This window comes from Dama dama, chromosome 29, assembly GCF_033118175.1.
Source record: "Dama dama isolate Ldn47 chromosome 29, ASM3311817v1, whole genome shotgun sequence".
NCBI lineage: Eukaryota > Metazoa > Chordata > Mammalia > Artiodactyla > Cervidae > Dama > Dama dama.
In genome coordinates, this window is record NC_083709.1 from 19,618,590 (window position 1) to 19,642,342 (window position 23,753).

Genomic DNA, 23,753 nt, shown 5'->3' on the forward strand with positions numbered 1-23,753 from the left:
AATGCAAAAGAAACTAAAGAGACCATATCAAAAATCAACTAAGCTAAAAGCTGGTTTTTTGAAAAAATAAACTAAATTGACAAACCGTTAGCAAGACTCATTAAGAAACAAAGAGAGAAGAACCAAATTAACAAAATTAGAAATGAAAATGGAGAGATCACAACAGACAACACTGAAATACAAAGGATCATAAGAGACTACTACCAGCAGCTCTATGCCAATAAAATGGACAACTTGGAAGAAATGGACAAATTCTTAGAAAAGTATAACTTTCCAAAACTGAACCAGGAAGAAATAGAAGATCTTAACAGACCCATCACAACCAAGGAAATCAAAACTGTAATCAGAAATCTTCCAGCAAACAAAAGCCCAGGACCAGATGGCTTCACAGCTGAATTCTACCAAAAATTTAGACAAGAGCTAACATCTATCTTACTCAAACTCTTCCAGAAAACTGCAAAAGAAGGCAAACTTCCAAACTCATTCTATGAGGCCACCATCACCCTAATTCCAAAACCAGACAAAGATGCCACAAAAAAAGAAAACTACAGGCCAATATCACTGATGAACATAGATGCAAAAATCCTTAACAAAATTCTAGCAAACAGAACCCAAAAACATATTAAAAAAATCATACACCATGACCAAGTGGGCTTTATACCAGGAATGCAAGGATTCTTTAATATTCACAAATCAATCAATGTAATACACCACATTAACAAATTGAAAGAGAAAAACCATATGATTATCTCAATAGATGCAGAGAAAGCCTTTGACAAAATTCAACATCCATTTATGATTAAAACTCTCCAGAAAGCAGGAATAGAAGGAACATACCGCAACATAATAGAAGCTATATATGACAAACCCACAGCAAGCATTACCCTCAATGGTGAAAAATTGCAAGCATTTCCCCTGAAATCAGGAACAAGACAAGGGTGCCCACTCTCACCACTACTATTCAACATAGTTTTGGAAGTTTTGGCCACAGCAATCAGAGCTGAAAAAGAAGTAAAAGGAATCCAGATAGGAAAAGAAGAAGTGAAACTCCTGCTGTTTGCAGATGACATGATCCTCTACATAGAAAATCCTAAAGACTCTACCAGAAAATTACTAGAGCTAATCAACGAATATAGTAAAGTTGCAGGATATAAAATTAACACAGATATCCCTTGCATTCCTATACACTAACAATGAGAAAACAGAAAGAGAAATTAAGGAAACAATACCATTCACCATTGCAACAAAAAGAATAAAACACTTAGGAGTATATCTACCTAAAGAAACAAAAGACCTATACGTAGAAAACTATAAAACACTGGTGAAAGAAATCAAAGAGGACACAAACAGATGGAGAAACATACCGTGTTCATGGATTGGAAGAATCAATATTGTCAAAATGGCTATTCTACCCAAAGCAATCTATAGATTCAATGCAATCCCTATCAAGCTACCAACGGTATTTTTCACAGAACTAGAACAAAGAATTTCACAATTTGTATGGAAATACAAAAAACCTCAAATAGCCAAAGTAATCTTGAGAAAGAAGAATGGAACTGGAGGAATCAACCTGCCTGACTTCAGACTCTACTACAAAGCCACAGTCATCAAGACAGTATGGTACTGGCACAAAGACAGAAATATAGATCAATGGAACAGAATAGAAAGCCCAGAGATAAATCCACGAACCTATGGACACCTTATCTTTGACAAAGGAGGCAAGGATATACAATGGAAAAAAGACAACCTCTTTAACAAGTGGTGCTGGGAAAACTGGTCAACCACTTGTAAAAGAATGAAACTAGAACACTTTCTAACACCATACACAAAAATAAACTCAAAATGGATTAAAGATCTAAATGTAAGACCAGAAACTATAAAACTCCTAGAGGAGAACATAGGCAAAACACTCTCCGACATAAACCAAAGCAAGATCCTCTATGACCCACCCCCCAGAATATTGGAAATAAAAGCAAAACTAAACAAATGGGACCTAATGAAACTCAAAAGCTTTTGCACTACAAAGGAAACTATAAGTAAGGTGAAAAGACAGCCCTCAGATTGGGAGAAAATAATAGCAAACAAAGCAACAGACAAAGGACTAATCTCAAAAATATACAAGCAACTCCTGCAGCTCAATTCCAGAAAAATAAATGACTCAATCAAAAAATGGGCCAAAGAACTAGACATTTCTCCAAAGAAGACATACAGATGGCTAACAAACACATGAAAAGATGCTCAACACCACTCATCATCAGAGAAATGCAAATCAAAACCACAATGAGGTACCATTCCACGCCAGTCAGGATGGCTGCTATCCAAAAGTCTACAAGCAATAAATGCTGGAGAGGGTGTGGAGAAAAGGGAACCCTCTTACACTGTTGGTGGGAATGCAAACTAGTACAGCCGCTATGGAAAACAGTGTGGAGATTTCTTAAAAACCTGGAAATAGAACTGCCATATGACCCAGCAATCCCACTTCTGGGCATACACACCGAGGAATCCAGATCTGAAAGAGACACGTGCACCCCAATGTTCATCGCAGCACTGTTTATAATAGCCAGGACATGGAAGCAACCTAGATGCCCATCAGCAGATGAATGGATAAGGAAGCTGTGGTACATATACACCATGGAATATTACTCAGCCATTAAAAAGAATTCATTTGAACCAGTCCTAATGAGATGGATGAAACTGGAGCCCATTATAGAGAGTGAAGCAAGCCAGAAAGATAAAGAACATTACAGCATACTAACACATATATATGGAATTTAGAAAGATGGTAATGATAACCCTATATGCAAAACAGAAAAAGAGACACAGAAATACAGAACAGACTTTTGGACTCTGTGGGAGAAGGCGAGGGTGGGATGCTTCGAGAGAACAGCATCGAAACATGTATATTACCTATGGTGAAACAGATCACCAGCCCAGGTTGGATGCATGAGACAAGTGCTCGGGCCTAGTGCACTGGGAAAACCCAGAGGGACTGGGTAGAGAGGGAGGTGGTAGGGGGGATCGGGATGGGGAATACATGTAAATCCATGGCTGATTCATGTCAATGTATGACAAGACCCACTGCGGTATTGTAAAGTGATTAGCCTCCAACTAATAAAAATAAATGAAAAAAAAAAAAAAAAGAATCTACCTGCAATGCTGGAGACATGGGTTCGATCCTTGGGTTGGGAAGATTCCCTGGAGGAGGAAATGGCAACCCACTGCAGTATTCTTGCCTGGAAAATTCCACGGACAGAGGAGCCTGGCAGGCTACAGTCCATGGGACTCCCAGAGAATTGGATGCAACTTTTACTTTTTTCCTAGGTACAAAAATATGCATCTCTTTGGGGGCTGGAAGGGTAGGTGGAGTGCAAGGCAGGAGTGGTAGGAAAAAAGCATATTTTAAAACTATCATACTTCCATTTGGTTTTGTAATGGTGTTAAGTCTGCTTTTAGTTTATTTTCATTTCACAGATGTCAAATATTTCTGTTTGAACTACACAAACTCGGTTGGGAAAACATGAGAAAGTCAGGGTCAGAAACTCTCAGAGACCCAGGTTAACAAGACACCTCAAATAGATGTTAGGGCCCATGACAGCTTAGACCTTGGGAACTTGAACTGGCTTGGCTAAAGCAGAGAAAGAAACTGTCCTTTGTGCACTACCAATGACAGGGACCCCTGCATCCCAAGTTTTAATTACTGGGCAGAAAAAACTATTTGAATAAAGTAAAGCCATGGCTGAACTTCCCAATTTCTCCCCCAAGCACATGGTCTTGAGTAGAAGAAGGCAAAAGGAAAGTCTACAACCTTAGAAATAACCAAAGTTACGAGCAACCTCTGCCCTAAACGTCTAATCTCTCCAATACTGAAATCTCTAAATCAGAAATATTTGTTAAAGCTTCTTGGCCTGCCATTCCTCCTTCAAGCTGGGCCCAGAAATGTGATGTCTGGCTATGGAAAAGTGATATTAAACACAGTCATGTATATTTAAGCTTAATTACCATGCAGCACGGTAACAATTACGCATATCATTAAATGTGTCAAATAAGCCCTGAAAGCTTTATTTGGCTACAGTATCAAAACATCCATATAAGTTCCATTTTTGTAGTTTGCTGTTATGCAGCATGTTCATCTGCTTGCAACTTGAAAAAAAATTAAAGGGAACATTGCTCCCTACTGAATATGTATATAACAATGAGAATTTCAACATTTTCATTTAGACTATTTTTCATGCAGTATGGGTTCCAAATTTATTGTTCAAAGATTACCATACAAAACTTGAGGAAGAAACAAATATTGAGTTTTTTAAATTAGACGAGAAACCCCCTTATACTTCTGTCTACTCTATTTTACTTGTTTTTCTCTCAGTTATTCCTTTTGCCTCATTTACAAACAACGCTTCTCACAGACTTACAAAAGTGCTTTCTATTATGTACTTTGACATTCAAATTTCCATATGTCAAAACATTTTTGTAAAATTATTATGTTAGGCTGGGGTAGAATAAAACCTTAATACATTAAGACTAGTTTATGATTATTAAGATAAATAAAAAACAGGAGAATGCAATGAGACAAGAAGAAAAATAGGAATAGTAAAAATATTAAGGAACTTATATTTCTTCCAAATCAGAGGTTCCCTAATGTTAATGTGCAGCAGATTCATAGAAACCCCATAAGTCTAAGAAATCCGAACCTCTGGAAAATGAATGATATACATACATTCTAACGATTATCTCGGTACTGTTACAAGTGATCTCTAAGTCATATTTTGAGAAATGCTATCCTAAAATAGAATAACTTAAAACAGTATAGGATATTTGCACATAATTATGTGCTTAGCAAAAGTAATAATATAAAATGAATTTTTTAAAAAGCAGATAAAGAGTACTACTCTAATAGAAAAATGGAAAAAGGACATAAATTTACAAAAGAAACACAAATGGCCAACAAACATATGAAAAGATATTCAACTTTACTAATAAAAACATGCAAACATGATATATAACATTTTTGTCAGTCAGATGAGCAAAGTAAGAATAACAGAACACAGTATAGGAGAGGGTGCAGAAAAAAGAATATATTCAACATTCCAACACTTGGAAATACTTTTTTTTTTCCTTTTGCTGTCCCACACGGCTTGCAGAATCTTAGTTCCCTAAACAGGGACTGAACCCGGGCCAGGGCAGTGAAGTGTCTAACCACTAGACCGCCAGGAAATTCTCCATTTTCAAATACTACTGGAGGAAAAGCAAACTAACTGGTATTTCAAAAAAATAGCTATGGATATCAAAAGCCCTTAAAATGTATATAATTTGATTCAGCAAACCTATTCTACAATTTATTCTAAGAAAGTAAGCACAAGTACACATGATGTATAACTGAAATGTTAGTACAACATTGTTTATAAAATAAAAATCCACAGACAATCTGAAAGTCTACCAATAAGGAACTGGTTAAACTAGGGTACAACCAACACATAACACACTCACTAAAAATGATGAGCAGGATCTGTATATACTGACTTGAAAAGACAGTAACAATAAAATAAGTGAAAAATAAAATTTTAAATGTTTTACAAAACCATTATATATATATAGTCTCCCACTTTTTTTTTTAGTCTCCCATTTTTGTCAAAAATATACATACATGGAATAGAATAAAACTATATGAATTGTTTAAAAATACAATATTATAGGGGCTTCCCTGGCAACCCAGTGATTAGGACTCCACACTTCTACTTCAGGGAGCTCGAGTTTGATCCCTGGTCAGGGAATTAAGGTCCCACAAGCTGCACAGCGTAGTCAAAAAACAAAACGAAACAAAAAAATAGTAAAGTATTATAAATGTTGAAATGTTATTTTAAAATCTGTCATATGTTATTTGTGTATGGGAAAATTAAGTCTGCTAAATCTATAAATGTGTGCTGACAATAATACTAGTTGAATCAATGATTTACTAACTGCTGTTTAAGTAACAAGCCAAGGGACACAAAAATGCCCTACTACAGGCAGCAAGAGAAGTAAAAAAATGATGATAAACTTAGAATGGGTCAAAAATTGATTTTCAATACTGAAAAAAAAAATCAGATCACCTCTCAGGTGAATCAAATATTATGCAGTTAAAAAAAAAAAAACTTTTGATATATATTCTAAATTGCTTTTCAATAACATAATGAAATAAATGCTTCTAATCAGGATCACGTGAGTATAGATAGAAAGTCATTTTTCCTAAGAGACCCATCCTTGAAGAAGCTGTAAGTTTCAGACGGCAGGACACAGAGAAGGTTGAGGAAACCAAGAAATACTGACAAAATACAGCAACTGATTACATAAAGGTTAAAAGTTTTTTTTTGCATTCTTTTTGATATTATATCTTTTACTATAGGAATCTGAAGAATCTCAGCTGAATAAAGGGAATTGCTGGATTAACTGTAGGGAACAGTCTCAGGCACCAAGGACCAGTAAAAAATGAGGGGTCTGGCAACAGCTTTTCATGCCCTAACCCTGAGAAAAGAGACATTCACTTCTTTACAGAACAATATAAGATATGTGGAAAACTAATTTCAGATTAAGTGACCTGATGGTTATTTCCTCAGAAAACAAAAAGACTAGATACATTTAACCCTACACTTTAATTTTTATCAATGTGTAACATCAGGAATCTGATATTCCCCAATTTACCAGTTCTCTTTTGATGATAAAAAGTAAAAGCCCCTAAAGTAAAAGTTGAGTATTTGTCCTGAAGGACTGCAATAAAGAGGATGCAATCTTGGAAGGCTGTCTTCAGAGGCTGGCTACAGACCCAAAGAACTCAGGTGGGAAAAGCAGGAGATGGCAACTGTGAAGAGGAAAGAAAGCAGGCTGAATCCCAGAAGAGACAATGACAAAAGTGGGCCCTGGGGGCTTGTCAGCAGGGCCCTGCAACAAAAGATGTTAGCAATTCTATTCCAATTCACACTTTCTGTACAGAAAGTGATTCCTTTCATCTTTCTCAGCTTAGATTTACTTATCTTGACACACTATAAATGTACATAACATTTTGCATTTCCAATTCAGAAATTGACGGTTGCCTGAAACACACTGGCTACGATGGGAACAGGAGGATATTCTTTTGTCTTCTTTCAGAGTTTTCCAAGACTGCATTATAAGGATTAGCAATCACTACCTCTGAAGCTTCTTCTCTCAAGGAAACTATCGTCTTGTTAGAGAGCAAAGTACACACACTGAGAGCATATCACTGCTCAAAGTGCTAGATTCCTCTTCCTAAAACTCATGTGGGTTTTGGCCTTTTGTTTTCCATATCTTATTTAAAAAATAAATTCATTCTCAGGATACTGTTTTCTGGTTGCTAAAGTTTATATAGCTCCATATTTAATTCATAGGGCCTAGATTCTTACTAACCTCAAGTTATCACTTTGCTACTTTATCTAATTTTTAAAGTCTGTCTAGTCATCTACTGATTACAAAAGATAATCTAATCTTCCAGTGTGCTGAGTGATGGGGCTTAAAAAAATACAGGAATAACAAATAAAGTTTAAAATTAAAATGAATAGTAGAAATCAAAATCCAGTCCATCTTACAAATTATACATTAATTTTAAGACTAGAGAAAGCAGATTTTTTAAAAGTAAAAACAAAACTGGAAAGTTAAAAGATGGCCAGAGTCTGGACTTAAAAAAAAAAAAAGTCAGGTTGAAATTCTAGCCTGGTTTCCCTTTTCCATTAAAATGTGTTCAGAAAATGCTCTAATATCAAGCTCCTGATTTTTTTTCCCCTTTAGCATGGCTGCATGTTTTGACTATAAAATTGGTTTAATGAGATAAACTTTGGGGACCAGGATTTTTTTTCAGGCCTACTAGCCTAGTTGTTTTTTCTTAAACTTCATTCACAGCGCATTCCTTGGATCCACCAAAACTATTGCTAGTTCTCAGCATAACAAATTGTAACTCAAAGATAGATTCATCATTTCTGATGAATGAAAGTCAGTTAAAACTGCTTTCTAGTCAAAGAGGAGTTGTTACTCTTCAAACATTCATTCCTAACCTTCTGGAAATGCCACTATTAAAAACCTTCACTTCTTTCCTCAAGATGCTGTGACCCTTCTTCTCCCAAATCTATACTGAACAATTCCTCATACATATTTCAAAGTCTTGATTTTCATTTGCACTACTGCTCTTTTTGTGGGCAGCTGCAGCTTTTTAAACGTCTCTAATTCTACAGATTTAGGGGTTAAAAGACACTTGAGGCCAACACTGCTCTTCCCTGTGAAAGAAGGTAAAGATGCAGTAAGAACTGTTTCCTACCACATGCCTCCTGAAGAAAAGAAAGTCAACAGCAGTCTAACATCAACAAACTAACATGCTCAGAATAAGTTTTCAGTATGAAATCTCATAGTTTTACTAACACATACGAAATTTAAGTTGGGGAAAGATATTTTCTTTCTGTCAAGTGGGCAACAGAGGACTTACCGTGACTTTAAAACCCTCTCTCTTTGCCCAATGATGACGCTCTCACAACATTGTGCTATACAAAGAAAGAAGGTGCACTTTACTATTATCTTCACCTCAAGCCTCCCTACTTCAAATATCTCAATCATGGCTGAGGATCTCTCTAGAAAAATCCACCTAAATGTTCAAAGCACAAAATAAAGCTCAGAGGAACACAGTACCTAAGATGAAAAAAGGAATGAAAGAACCTATAGTCCTTTCTTCTTCTATTAATAGGGCACTGGTAGATTTAGGAGAGATGTAGAGGCAGGGAATATTAGTGGATGGGAAAAAAAAAAAAAACACGGAGGAGGAAAGAGAAGGTAGGACGGTAGGCTTTATTAATTACCTTATTTTCCTGACAGTTTCAAAGCACTTGGGGGGAGGGGGATAGAGGAGGAACCTGTTATTTCACTAAATAAAAGGCAACACTGTAAGAAGAATTTCATCTCAATTATCTTTTATTTTCAGCTCTATCCTTGCCAGCCTGCCCACTTAAGCTTTTACATCACTTTCCTATCTTATTACTTCTATGTTGTGGTTTGGTACTTCAAGCAAACACTTTTTTTTCTTCTTCTTCTGGAGGAAAAAGATGGTATTGATTTGCTTAAAAGTACGGATGGGGGGTAAAAAAAGTACCGATGGAAAGCATTATCTTGAGGAGTAAATGGTTCTTAATAACCGAACTACGGATTTATCTATTCCTTTGACTGTCAACACACCACTAAAGGCTAAAAGAAGGCTCAAGAGGGAGGTAACATCCCCCAGGGTCAAGTCTTTGTCTCCTGGCTCCTGCGGTATTGGCTTTGCCAAGTAACCCAATTCCCGTAAATAAACATTACAGGTCTCTCCAAACTACTTCTATAAAATAAGATCTAGTTTGACCAACCTTATAGAGCAGTCATTTATTTCTATAGCTGCTGGTCTGCTCTGCTGCTGTCTGTCTACATTCAGAAGGGAACCAAAATTCAAAATTTCATTTATTCTGGGCCAAAAACCAGACCTTTTTTCCTCCTTCCGAGATATTTTGCAACTTCAAGTCGACTCCTCTGCCTGTATTAGTGGCACATGCTTTTGTTCTTTTAAAAAAGAGAGAAAGAAAAAACACCCTTTTTTCTCTTATTGAGGAAGGCACCCAACTCTGAAAAAGGCCTCTAGGAAGATGCGAAAATGTCTTGAAATGTTTAACAGCACCTTATTTCAGAGGCTATGGATGAACCTCCCCGCGGTACCCCAGGGCAAACACACGGAGCGTCCAAGGGGGCAGAGGGGGAAGCCTCGAGGAGGAATATGCAGACTTTGCAAAACTGATGGGAGGGAGGAGAGGGGACAACTTTTAGGACTAGAAACAGGAGGCAGTCCAGATGCTGCGACGCCGCCCGGGCTCCGGGAAGCCCCGACGCGGGTCCCGGCGGCCCCCCGCGCCCCCGCACCCAGCCCTCGCTGCATTGTCCTCCCCGCCAGCGGCCGCGTCCTCCACCCACAGCCCCCAGCGGCCCGGGAGCGCCACACGCCCCCGCGGCGCCGACCGAGCCCCAGGGCTGGGCCGGGGGCGGCGCGGTGGGAGCGCGGGCCACACTCGAACAGGTTGCTCGGCGCGGGCTCGGGACCGAGAGGGTTAATCCAGTCGGCGGGCATCGGTCCGCCTCAGCCCCCAGCCCCAAACTCGGGCTCCCCCGCGCCCCGCCGGCGCCCCCGAGAAAGCCCCGAGACACCCCTCCACAGCGCGGCGCCCAAGGCTTTTGTTTTGGCGGCGACGAGAATAACGATCCCTGAGGAGGAGGTGCCGCGGCTGCTGGTGGCTCTTCAGCACAGGGTTAGACCGAGGAGCGGGCAACCGCGGCGGCACCTCCTCAGTCCCCACTCCCAAGTCCCTTTCCCGCTGAGCCGGACGGGAGGGGGCCTGCACGACCCGGGGCTCACCTCACACCTCGGGGCCGGGCTCCCGGGGGGCTGCGGCGCCGGCCGGAGGCGGCCGCGGGTCCCTCAGGTAAACGGAGCCAGCGATGATCGCAGGCGCGCGCCTCGGAGCGACCGCGAGCTTTCGCGATCGCCGGGGCGCGCGGCCCGGCGGGGGGGTGGTGGGGGGGAATGCGCGCGCACGTACGGCGCAGGCGCGCTGCGCACGCTCCGCCGAGCGCTCCCATCTTGAGCCCAGCTTCTGGATACCCGTCCGCAGGTTTCGTTGTTCTTTACCTCTAGCCGAGGCTGATGCCTGGCCCTGTCCTGCCCCCGCGGAGTCGTTCCAAGCTTTGGAAGCTTTTCTTAAACGCCCTCAGTCCCCTTTGCAAAGCTTTCCCTCCTTTCCCTGCTGAGACAGTGCTGCGACTCTCATCATTCAAGCCTGGAACGCTATTATTGCAAGACCACCAAAACCTGTTTCGAGAACCAGCGTGCCCCCTGGGGACCCGGGGATTGGAGTTGGTTAAGAGGCGGGTGCTGAGGGTGGTACTGGGTGCAGATGGAGGTAGTCAACTTTCATAATTGCAGAGCTCCAAGCTGAAGCAGCAGAGCAGATACCCTCTTTACCAACACCCACTTTAGTGAGCAGGTGGGGCTTGAGGTTATTGGTGGCATTCCCCATCTTCTGTTCTTTGGGAAATGTTTCTTCTCTCTTTTTCTTCATAAGTGATTTTATTTTTTTCTACATAAGCAATTTCAGAACTTAAAGATTCCTTAGAAATCATCTAAACCTAACCTCTCATTATTGAGACAGCGGAAAAGAACGGCCCAGAAAGGTTAAAAAGACTTACCCAAAGCCAGGCAGCATTTTAAGGGCTGAGTCTGGATTCATTCATTCCAAGCCAAAGCTGTTACCTTTGCCTCCATCATTTTACCTACCTTTCTTTCTCTTCCTTTTCCTCCCTTTTTAACCTAAATTTCACAGGCATCGTTTTGTTCTCTGGTAGCACAAAGGACTTAAAGAAATACTTTGAACTTGTAGCGTAGTATGACTGTACTTGACGTTATTCAACTGTACGCTTGGTTAAGATGATGTATTTGGATATAATCTTCTGTCTGAATCTTTGCCATCCCATGTTAGGAGACTGACCAAAAACAGCTATATAATCTGTGGTTTGTCCAAATCCTTGGGACACATCTCTGTGGCATCTTTAATTATAGGCAACTATTTTATACAAAGAAAAGTGGACATGTTAGTCCCTCACTCCTATCCGACTCTTTGTGATGCAATAGACTGTAGCCCACCAGGCTTCTCTGTCCATGGACTTTTCCAGGCAAGAATACTGGAGTGGGTTGCCATTCCCTTCTCCAGAGGATCTTCCCAACCCAGGGATGGAACCCAGGTCTCCTGCATTGCAGGCAGATTCTTTACTGTTTGAGCCACCAGCGAAACAATCTTAAGGTGCAAATACTGAGCTTAGACACTCATAAATATAGTTTAACATCAGAAGATGAGCTATGGGAAATGCATCATAAAAGAGATCTGAAATGACATTTTCAATTTCATTAATAAATACTAATGCAGTAATACATTTTTTTTTTTTTTTTTTTTAGTAACATTGATCCTTAGGCTGATTCTTATCAAGTCGTTGTGTCCTGTGGAGCCAACACTGCCTCTACTGAGGGTGAGTGAAACAGCTAAGAGCATTTATGAAAATCAGTGTGGACCTGCTTCAGGTACTTCTAGATCCCTTGTACCTTCAGATCCTCTAGAGATGTGCTGCTCTCACATTTTTATGCAATTTACACATGGTCTGTGAAAACTGTCAGGCATAGAACATATCTTGGCTTCTAGTGGGAGGTGGGAATGATGTAGAAATTATCATTGAATGTATCAACATGATCACATCTCAGAAATAGACCACTGAGCAAAAGAAGCGAACCACAAAGTATGTAAATTATGATAGCTGTTTAAAACAGTCACACTGTTTATGGGGCCAAACATATATATATAATAAGCATAAAAAGTGGGCAAGTGGGCAGCACACTAATGTAATGACAGTGGATGCCTTTAGGCAGGCAGGGTGGAAAATGAGATCTGGGCAGCGTGTAAAAGGGGCTTCAACTGTTAATAACACACACGAAGCAAAATGTTAACATTTTAAAAAAATCTCTGCAGGGAGAAAAGCGTGTTTCTTAGGCAAGTCTGTAAACCTTTCTTTATGGTTGACATGTTTCCTTTAAAAATAATGTCGAGGGACTTCCCTGGTGGTCCAGTAACTAAGATTCCACCCTCCCAAATCAGAGGACCTAGGTTTAATCCCTGGTCTGGGAACTAGTGAAAGACCGGAAGTCTGGCGCGCTGTAGTTCATGGGGTTGCAGAGTCAAACACGACTTAGTGACTGACGAACAGCTGGGAACTAGATCCCATATACTGCAACTAAAGATCAAAGAAAGATCCTGTGTGCTGCAACTAAGATCCAGTGCAGCCAAATAAGTAAATATTTTTAAAAGGAATTTTTAAAAATTTTTAAATAAAAGCAATGTTAAATTTTCAAGTACACTGAGCCAATGTGCTCACTGTGAACACAATGTGAAGGGTGTTGTTCAGACTTGGGGGATCAGAAGTCAGACTGATCAAGGGCTGAACAGGGGGGAGGTCCAGAGGATGCTAGTTGAGAGGATCAATGAAAGGGACCTTATTTTCAGGGATAAAAATATTCAGCTCTAACAGGGATAAAGTGTCAGGCTCTCTTTAATCCCATCTTTCTTTCATTCAATGTTATAACCACCAATAGAAAGTCTTTAATGAGCAGGAACTTCACGGAGATCCAACACTCTCCCAGCGAGTTGTTAAAACTGGTCTCTTTCTGGATGAACCCGTTTTGAAACCATCAATGTTAACTGGTAATACATGGTAATTTAGTATTGCATCTACTTACCTCCCCCAGGCCTCCACCCCTGCAAAAGTCTTTGTTTATTCATTTTACATACAGCCTGATCATAAAACATACAACCATACATAAAACCACTAGGCTGGAATTCAGACAACATAAGTTCTAATTTAAATTTGTCCACTTATTGATCCTTTGTCAACTCTAAAGAAAGCAGCAACCTCTATGAGCTTTACTTTTCATTTTCTTTTTAAATAGGAGATATAGGAATGCTGCCTATTTCAAAACAATGAAACAATATAAACATAGGGTTTACATTTATTTACCTTGTAAGAGAGTACATTTTATTTTAGGAAACATGAGATAATGAGAAAAGTCTTCGTTTTTTTAATTTGGTTAACTGCTGCCCATAAGGACTGCTTTACGCTTCCCAGATGTCCCTTCTGAAATGTTGTTTTTCTCCAGCATTATAGTTCTATCACAGTAGTTATTTCTACATTGCATTTTCAAATCCTCCTCATTAGATTTCTTTTTTTATCTTGCATTCTCACTCTGCCTCTCATTACATGGTAGATGCTCCATAAATTTAATTAATTAAATTAGACCAGATCGTAAACTTTCCCAAATTTGGAGTTATCCTTATTCAGGCATGCCATCTGCTGGTTCCCTGGTGTATCTGTTAGTCGGCCTTAATTCCTTAATCCAATAAATTAAAATTCATGTTGAAGCACTGCTGAGTTTGTGTGTTGGGCAATTTTCCCACGTTCTTCCACTTCCTGTGTGCAGGTGCTATTCTTTCATTGCATCTTTCCAGAATTGTTTTTCCTGTAACCTTCTTTTACCTGTTGGCCACTCTAAAAACCCGGAGAAACGGAGTTTACGTTTCAGAACCCTGGAGTAACCAGAACAATGTAACTGGGCATGCTCAGTAGGTTGGCCTGATTTGGAACATACTTCTGGCTTGAATGGGGGCATTTAATGCTGTTTGTTTCAGGATTGGCTGCATCTTCGTCCTAGCATTATATTGAGAGATGGCAGCCTTTCCCACCCTCTGGACACTCACACTTTTCCATTTTGTCCGTGTGCCCAATTTTGGAGCCAGCCCTCTAGGATCTCCCGGCCAATCAAGAGACCACACATTGTTGCCTAAGAGACCCCGGATGCCAGCGAAAAGATTTATAGGTAGTGATTGGCCTACTGGAAGGGGGTGCTAGACGGAGTCACAGAAACAGGAGCTATGGCAACATCAGCGCTAGAGGCTTGAGGAGAAAGACCTGAAGAGAAAGAAAGACTTAAAGAGGTGAGAGCAGTGATCACTGCATGAAAAAGATGGAGACTCTTTTGAGAGCTCTTCTCTCAGGACCTCCTGGGCTCCTCCCGAGCCTTGGCAGTGACCCTGGGAATTACATTTTGCTCTGTGTTAGCAGTTAAATTACCAGATGCATCATATATATGAAATTAACAACCAACAAATAATTATTTCTGTGCCTTTCAAAGCACTAGCTCTTTGTATTGTCTTATAGTTTCTCTTTGTTTCCACCTAGTTGAACGTAAGATGAATTCATATTTAAATCTAACCGTACCCTATTTCCCGATCATTTCCTTGTAAGCTCTTATTTCCTTCTCTGATGATACTGTAGTGTACATTGGGTGAGCTGTGTGTTAGTGGAGAAACTCAAGCCTGTTCTGCTCTGTAAACGCCAAATAAAAAACCGATTATCCTGAGTCTAACCCCAATGCTCAGTTCCTAATGTTGAGTTTTACCTTCTTTGCCACTAGCTTTAATCCTTAAACCACCTCACCTCCACTATTGTGTTCATTCATTCAGCTGATTTAGACAAGTATTTATTGAGCTCCTACTGTGTACTACTGAGATTAGGATTCAGGTGAGCACATTAAGAAAACCACATTAGCAAAGAAGCACCAGTTTTGTACCACATTCTTTGATCTGAAGTTCAGTCTGTCTGTACAGATAGTGCATGAATGAAGAGAAAGGAGGATGAAATGAAAAGGTAAATTCATGGTGTACCTAGATTATCATGCTAAGGATTCTGTAGCCATTATCGAGTCTCTGAAGGTTTTCAAGCTGAAAAATGACTAACAGACCTTTTAAAAAACACTTCCCCGAGTAGAGTAGTGGTTAGCCAAAGCTGGGGAGTAGGGAAATGTGGAGATATTGATCAGAGGGTACAAACCTTCAGTTATAAAATGAATAAGTTCTAGAGGCCTTACGTACTGCATAGTGACTTTGTGGTGATGGTGGTAATAGTTTAGTTGCTAAGTTGTGTCCCATTCTTGCAACCCCATGGACTGTAGCCCACCAGGTTCCTCTGTGGGTTGCCATTTCCTTCTTCAGGGGATCTTCCTGTCCAGGGATCATGGCGACTATAGTTAATATATTATATACTTGAAATCTGCTAGAAGAGTAGATCTCAAGGGTAATCACACACAGATGTGCACACATACACACACACACAATAACTATGGGAGGTGATGGATATGTTACATAGTTAGATTGTGGTAAGCATTCCACAATGTGTACATGTATTAAAACATCACCTTAAATATATACATTTTTATTTGTTAAAAAAAAGACCCTCTTACAGTAGACTGTAATGTACATTATAGTCAAGACTTGTCTTTATACCTCTAATACAGACCTAATAAGTCTTTAGTGAAGTTGTGTAGTGGTGAGAGTGTGAAGAATGGCTTTGAAGATGGGATTGGAGGTATGTAACCACTGGAACTTTACCAGGGGACCTATCCTTGCCTTTAAACATGACACTAGAAGCACACACTGGGGGTAAGGGCCATAAGCCCTTTTTCTTCCCCTTTATCCAAAGAAAAATTAAAGGTGAACATGCAAGGACAGCCATTAAAGGGGAAAGAGGTAATGAAAAAACAACAGCAAGCTTTGTATGTAGAAGGAGGGAAGGCAACTTGCTTTGTCTTGTTATTTTTTTGTATGTTATATGAAAGTGTCTGGTCTGTACTGTGAACCAGTGTGGGCATGCAGATATGCACACTGCCCGTCTTCTAAAATGGATGGAGGAAAAAACTGTAAAAGGATAATGACAAAAACCAGGGCAGGATACCTCCATTTGCCTGCTTCAGTAAGACTATTACCAAGAGGGCTCTTTTTCTCAGACAGGCCCATCTCCTGAAAACCAAACTTTATTCAAGTTGATTTGAAAAAAACCTAATTCAAATAATTTCTAGCTCTGAAGAACCAGGAAGAAAAAAAAAAAAAGCGAAACCTTGGGGAGGCCCTGGAAAAGCTACTTTGTCCTAAACAGAAATCGTGCTTAGAGTCAGTCAGATTGTTTTCTACTCAAACTGGGAAAAGAGAGTTTCTCAGCTTACAACAGAAGTTTTTAACCTGGTATAAGCAAAATGTAATGTTAATATGCATTTTTCTAGGGAGAAGATTGATAGTTTTCATCATATCCTCAAAGAGTTTTATGGCCCTAAAAAAAAAAAAAATAAAAGATTGAAAACAATTGGTTTAAGGAATTCCCTGGCGGTCCAGTGGTTAGGACTCTGTACTTTCATTGCCGAGGACCAGGGTCAGTCCCTGGTTGGGGGCTAAGATTCTGCAAGCCTAGTGGCTTGGCCTAAACAGATAAATAAAAAAAACAAAAACACAAAACTTCAATCAGTTTAAATAGAATAAAGATCAAACATGAATAAATAGCAATAAAAAGGGAAATAAGTGATTTTTAACTGAGCAGATCTAGACTCAGTGACCGTGCTTTGTATATTTGCCTGCTTATGTGTATTTTTATAGCAGCCAATTAATAATACTGGAATGAAATAATTTCTTACACCTTTGCAACTTAGCTGTTAGGAGCTAAGAATGTGAGGGCTCATCTGAACCTCCTTAATTCCCCCTTATTCCAGTGGAGTGGTATCAGCAGGCAACTGCAGGAAGATATTATCTATGGTTTAAAACCCTGAGGTTAAAAAAAAATAAAAATAAAAAAATAAAACCTTGAGGTTTTAAAACATTCGCTTTATCTTCAGTTGATTTAAACCTGAGAGGGAATATTACATGTCAAGTGAGAGTCACAAAATTTCAGATCTAGCATTTGGGGGAATCCTCTGTAAGTCAAAAACTAATGGTTTTTTAATTTAAAAAATATTTATTCTTATTTATTTATTTGGGTGTGCCAGGTCTTAGTTGTGGCATGTGGGATCAAAAAATTGTCCAAGTGAATTCTCTGGTGGTCCAGGGGACCTGGGTTCTATCCCTGGTCAGGGAATTAGATCCCACATGCTCTAACCTGGCTCAGCCAGATAAATAAAAACAAATATGTTTTAAAAGTTGTCTTATATTTGCTGCCATAATTTTTGGAGCCCTGGGTCAGGCAGACAAATCCTGTGCAGTCCCCAATTCAGCACCACTGCCTTGGATATGAAGCATACCTTCAGAGAGGAAGAAGGCACAAACAGAAACACTGAGGATATATACTGAAAATGCCGTCAATCTGCTTTAAATATTTTTTACCTTAAAATATTCTGTTGTGCCCCCTTCAAGGACAGGCTTTGAAGAACTCTGTAAATAACAGGAAGTTCTAAGAAAGTTGGTGGTGATGCTATTTATTTTATTTTTTTAAACTTTTTATTTTGTATTGAAGTATAACCAATTAACAGTGTTGTGGTAGTTTCACATGAACAATGAAGGGTCTCACCCATATATATACATGTATCCATTCTCCCCCAGACTCCCCTCCCAGCCAGGCTGCCATTGAGCACAGTTCCCTATGCTATATCGTGGGTCCTTGTTGGTTATCCATTTTAAATATAGCAGTGTGTACCTGTCTAAGTCAATCCTAAAGGAAATCAGTCCTGAATATTCATTGGAAGGACTGATGCTGAAGCTGAAGCTCCAAAACTTTGGCCACTTGATGCGAAGAGCTGACGCAGATGCTGGGAAAGACTGAAGGCAGGAGGAGAAAGGGATGGCAGAGGATGAGATGGTTGGATGGCATCACTGACTCAATGGACATGAGTTTGAGTAACCTCCGGGAGATGGTAAAGGACAGGGAAGCCTGGCGTGGTGCAGTCCATGGGGTTGCAGAGTCGGACACAACTTTTGCAGTGACTACCTGCAAAAAGTTACAAAGCTAATAAATTTTAGAGCCAGGATCCAAACTGTGTAATATAAAAAGTTTTGGCTGCAGACAATAGAAATAGATTCTAGCTAATGTGTGCATGCTGTGTGCTTAGTCACTCAGTTGTGTCAGACTCTTTGTAGTCCGCCAGGCTTCTCTGTCCATGGGGATTCTCCAGGCAAGAATACTGGAGTGGGTTGCCATGCCCTCCTCCAGGGAATCTTCCCAACGCGGGGATTGAATCCAGATCTCCTGCATTGCAGGCAGATTCCTTACCGTCTGAGCCACCAGGGAAGCCCCTACAAGAAGGGTCTTCTAGCTAATGTAGGTGAAATTTACTGCAGGGCTATCAGGTCGCTCACAAAATGGATAAGAAAGGACGTGTGCATGCTAAGTTGCTTCAGTTGCGTCTGATTCTTTGTGACCCTGTGGATGATAGCCCACCAGGGTCCTCTGTCCAAGGGATTCTCCAGGCAAGAACACTGGAGTGGGCTGCCATGGCCTCCTCCAGGGGATCTTCCTGACTCAGGGATCAAACCTGCATCTCTTATGTCTCCAGCATTGGCAGGCGGGTTCTTTACCACTAGTGCCACCTAGGAAGCCCCTACAAGAACAGCTTAACAGTCTACTCAGAGCATCTATGGTACTTTGAATGATCACCTTGGCTGTAAAGCAAGGATAAGCCAGCATCAGTTACCTGGCCTAGCTTAGTCTCATAACTGGGCAAGGGGAGGCCACTTTGATTAACCAACCCAGCAGACCCTAAACACAAGGGAAAAGTAATTCCTCATGGAAATTAGAGTGCTTTAATCCAATGAAGGCAGACATAGGGACTTCCCTGGCTGTCCAATGGTTAGAATTGGATCATAAAGAAGGTTGAGTGTTGAAGAATTGATGCTTTTTAATTGTGGTACTGGAGAAGACCTTTGAGACTCCCTTGGACAGCAAGGAGATCAAATGAGTCAATCCTAAAGGAAATCAACCCTGAATATTCATTGGAAGGACTGATGCTGCAGCTGAAACTCCAATACTTTGGCCACCTGATGTGCGAAGAGCTGACTCCTTGAAAAAGACTCTGATGCTAGGAAAGATTGAGGGCAAGAGGAGAAGGGAGGCAACAGAGGATGAGATGGTTGGATGGCATCACCAACTGAATGGACATGAGTTTGAGCAAACTCTGGGAGATAGTGAAGGACAGGGGAAGCCTGGTATACTTCAGTCCATGGAGTTGCAAAGAGTTGGACACAACTTAGTGACTGAACAACAACAGTCATGGTTAAGACTCAACGTTTCCAATACAAAGGATGTGAGTTCCATCTCTGGTTGGGGAACTAAGATCCCACATGCCATGAGGCCACAAAAATGAAGGCAGACATATACAGTACTGTGCATCTAAAACCAGTGTATTTTCCCCAATAAACCCAAATCTGTCCATAATGTAAATCCCTGGCCTTATCCATTGTACCATTCTATTTCTTAAATATGGTAGCAAGCTAGAGCCCTTGTTAACTAGATGTCAGAAAGTTAAGAGAGGAAGAAGGGGGTCACAAGGGACAAAGATGTAGTAGTTCAGATTGCAGTGTGATTTTATAAATACTTCTTTCTGACCAATATGATATATTCTTAGCTAAGAGTGATTCTGATTTTTCCCCCTTGGTCCAATGAAAATCAAACAGAGATAAACAGACCTGTGTCTGATTCCCTGTTTCACCACCTACTGTCTGTATAACTCTGGGCAAAGCATGTAACTTTAGTGAGCCTCATTTTCTTCATCTGTAAAATAAGCCAAAACCCACCACCTTACCATATTGTTATGGGTTTTAATTGAGCAAACCTGTTAAGTGCCTGACATATAAAATGCTCCCAGTAAATGTTACTCTCCCCCTAGTCCCTGTCCCAGTGTAATAAAAAAGATTATATGGTATTAGTATTTTTAGTATTCTGAAGATTGTGTGATTCATTTCTTCTGCAGGTATGGTTTTTCTTACAGAAGAATATCCACTTATTTCATGATGGCATTTGCACCCCCAAAAAACACAGATGGTCCCAAAATGCAGACAAAGATGAGTACCTGGACACCCCTAAACCATCAGCTTTTGAATGACCGGGTGAGTAATAAGAACTATTTTATTAGTTGAAATCATGCTTTAAAGGAACAAAAAAGCATTAAAATTTTGGTAATCAAAACATGAACAGGAATTGCTTAGGATTGTGTAGTGGATTAAAAAAAAATGAAGGATTTCTTCAAAAATTTTAATTGAAATAAATTTAGAACAAAAAGAAAGAAAACTTTAATTGGGTCCCAGTCACATGGCCAGAGCTGGCAAGAGATACAGCGTTCCTGCTTAGAAAGAAAGATCTTAGGGACTTCCCTGGTGGTCCAGTGGCTAAGACTCTCTGCTTCCAGGTTCAATCACTGGCCAGGGAATTCAGTCCCACATACTGCAACTAAAGACCTTGTGTGCTGTAACTAAGACCCAGGGCAGCCAAATAAATAAATATTTTTTAAAAGATTTAGGAGATGAGAAGGCCAGGAGGAGTGTCTACCAGCTCCCGTTCACCTCCGTATCCAACTGGTGTTCAGGTTCTGAGTCTTCCTCCTGGGTCTCTTCATCCAGACCCCTCTTCTCCTTTGACTTGTGCACATCCAGCTCCACGTTCTCAGTTCACACACTCCCCCCTCTTCGCCTGGCACATTGCAATAACCCCTCAGCTGGTTTCACTGTCTCTAATCCATCCTCTATTCTGGTCCCAGAATGATCTTTCTAAAATACCAAACTAATCCTATGAAGCAAAACCGATAACAGACTGCTCCAAAGAATAAATTCCACCCTACCCCCCATGCATAGCACTGAGGACCCTTCATGTGTGTTAGTCACTGAGTCATGTCCGACTCTTGAAGATCCCATGGACTATAGCCGGCCAGGCTCCTCTGTCCATGGGATTCTCCAGGCAAGAATACTGGAGTAGGTTGCCATGACCTCCTCTAAGGGATCTTCATGACCCACAGATAGAACCCAGTGTCCTTTATATAACCTGCATTAGCAGGTGAGTTTTCTTTTTTAATTTATTTGGCCTCAATTTTTGTTGAAGCATGTGAACTCTTAGTTGCAGCATGTGGGATCTAGTTCCCAGACCAGAAATCAAACCCAGGCCCCCTGCATTGGAAGCATGGAGTCTTAGCCCCTGGACCACCAGGAAGTCCCAGTAGGTGAGTTCTTTAACACTGGTGCCACCTGGGAAACCTGAATAGCTTTTGTCAAATTTTATGAGAATTTCTAGGGAATTCCCTGGTGGTCCAGTGGCTCAGTCTGTGCTCCCAATGCAGGGGGCCTGGGTTCCATCTGTGTTCAGGAACCTAGATCCCACATGCTGCAAGAGTTAGCATGCTGCAACTAAAGAACCCACATGGCACAACTAAGACCCAGTGCAGTCAAATAAATAAAAATGTTTAAAAATTTCATATGAGCAATGATAAGAGAAATAACAATTTCTATTAGAAATGATATTCATTTTGTTGTTCAGAACTCCCATTTTATTCCCTCCCTCATTTTTATTTTGGTTTAGTTAGGTTCTAGTTTGGAGTAAAAGTATTTTCAAAAATCTTAGCCTACCATATGTAAAATAGATAAGCAATGGGAATTTGCTGTCTGGCTCAGGAAACTCAAACAGGGGCTCTGTATCAACCTAGAGGGGTGGGATGGGGAGGGAGATGGGAGGGAGGTTCAGAAGGGAGGTAACATATATATCCCTGTGGCTGATTCATGTTGAGATTTGACAGAAAACAACAAAATTCTGTAAAGCAAAATCCTTCACTAAAAAATAAAATTTAAAAAACTATCAGATCACTGTGTTGTAACTTGGAACTAATATTATATGTCAATTATAATTCAATAAAAATTAAATATAATACAAAAAAAATCTTGGCCCGTGTATATACCTATATGTATGTGAATGAATGTATCAATACTTAGACACACACGTGGAATTTGCATATGTATACAGCAAACTGTTAGTAGTGTGTGCACATGGACTCAGTCTTGTCTGACTGTTTGCAACTCCATAGACTGTAGCCCTCCAGGCTCCTCTGTCCATGGAATTTTCCAGGCAGGAAGATTAGAGTGGGTTGCCATGCCCTCCTCCAGGGAATCTTCCCACCCCAGGGATTAAACCCATGCCTCTTTATGTCTCATGCATTGGCAGGTAGGTTCTTTACTGGTTGAGCCACTAGAAAAGCCCAACTATCAATAGTGGTTTCCCCTAAAATGCTGGACAACATGGAAGAGTGGGAGGGAAGTCTGTTAGAAGGGAGAGTTTTTGTTTTTTACCGTATACAGTGCAATGATATTTAACAATTTAAAAAACAAATAGAAATAAAAGCAAGCAAAGAACAGTAATGCTGAGAATTGAAAAACACAGGTTCCAGATCAGCTGTACTAAATAATCTGCTTGACTTCAGCAAGTCTCTTATGCCTCTGATCTTTACTGCCTGCCTTTGGAAATTGAGTGGCTTGAATCAGATGACCTCAAAGGTCCCTTCCAGGTCTAACATTCTGACTGTGTGAAAGGGGTTAAAAATAGATGCCCAAGTTTACAGCTGGGCAGACCATGTCCATACGATAACTTCAAAGGCTTTTCTACACTTCTACAACAGGGCATTTGCCAATGATCAGCGTAATTTTGAGGTCCTCTTTTTTTTATTTTGGCCACACTGCACAGCATATGGGATTTTAGTTTGCTGGCTAGGGATAGAACCCATGCACCCTGCATTGCAAGCGCGGAGTCTTAAACACTGTACCACTAGGGAAGGCCCTGGTTTTTGTTTTAATTTTGCCTTTTTTCTGTTCTGTAGTAAAATGAGACATATGAAACTGCTTCAGTCTAAAATAAAACTCATAGGAGTTTAACTTCACAAGAGGCTTTAAGCAGAGAGATTGAATTCAAATGTAGATGCCAAAATTATAGCATCGTCAGATTACAAGATAATTCAGGCCTTGTGAAAACTTTGAGAGGAGGAATGTTTTATACGTATGTATTTCTTTGCTGTATAGTGTAGGTTTTTTTTTTTTTCCATCTAGTAGTTTAATTGAAAGTGATCAACATTTCTTTTTTTGAATATGGTTTGCACATGTAGTACAGTACACGTGTAGTTAAAAGAGTGTTCTGAGAAAAAGCACCTAACCAGCATCCATCAGTCATAATTTAGGAGCCCCAAAATGTCTTACTCCTCCATGGTGATGATGTCACATGGTGAAATATGCAACCACAGTGTCAACAGACTGAAATAACAACCATGGGATTTTGACTTAACAGCAGGCTCTGAGTAAACTGTGATGTAAACAAACCAGCAATCTGCAAGG

At 40.3% G+C, this 23,753-nt stretch overlaps 2 protein-coding genes across 5 annotated transcripts in view; one reads left to right on the forward strand and one right to left on the reverse strand.

Annotated features, from left to right (window-relative positions):
- The window catches only part of FZD3 (frizzled class receptor 3), a 98,799-nt gene extending 88,260 nt beyond the window's left edge, over nucleotides 1-10,539 (reverse strand). For all 3 annotated transcript variants that reach the window (XM_061132301.1, XM_061132303.1, XM_061132302.1), the window contains exon 1: nucleotides 10,406-10,539. The gene's annotated coding sequence lies outside the window, so the exon portion shown is untranslated. The remainder of the gene's footprint in view (nucleotides 1-10,405) is intronic.
- A 391-nt stretch (nucleotides 10,540-10,930) lies between these two features.
- Nucleotides 10,931-23,753, forward strand: part of FBXO16 (F-box protein 16) — a 77,961-nt gene continuing 65,138 nt past the window's right edge. Inside the window, exons 1-3 of one of the 2 annotated variants that reach the window (XM_061132915.1) lie at nucleotides 10,931-11,033; nucleotides 11,999-12,069; nucleotides 20,366-20,501. In XM_061132915.1, coding sequence (XP_060988898.1) covers nucleotides 20,403-20,501 — 99 coding nt within the window. In that variant the 5' untranslated portion in view covers nucleotides 10,931-11,033; nucleotides 11,999-12,069; nucleotides 20,366-20,402. Of the gene's footprint in view, nucleotides 11,034-11,998; nucleotides 12,070-14,492; nucleotides 14,580-20,365; nucleotides 20,502-23,753 lie in introns of those variants that run through there. The other variant, XM_061132914.1, reaches the window with a different exon arrangement.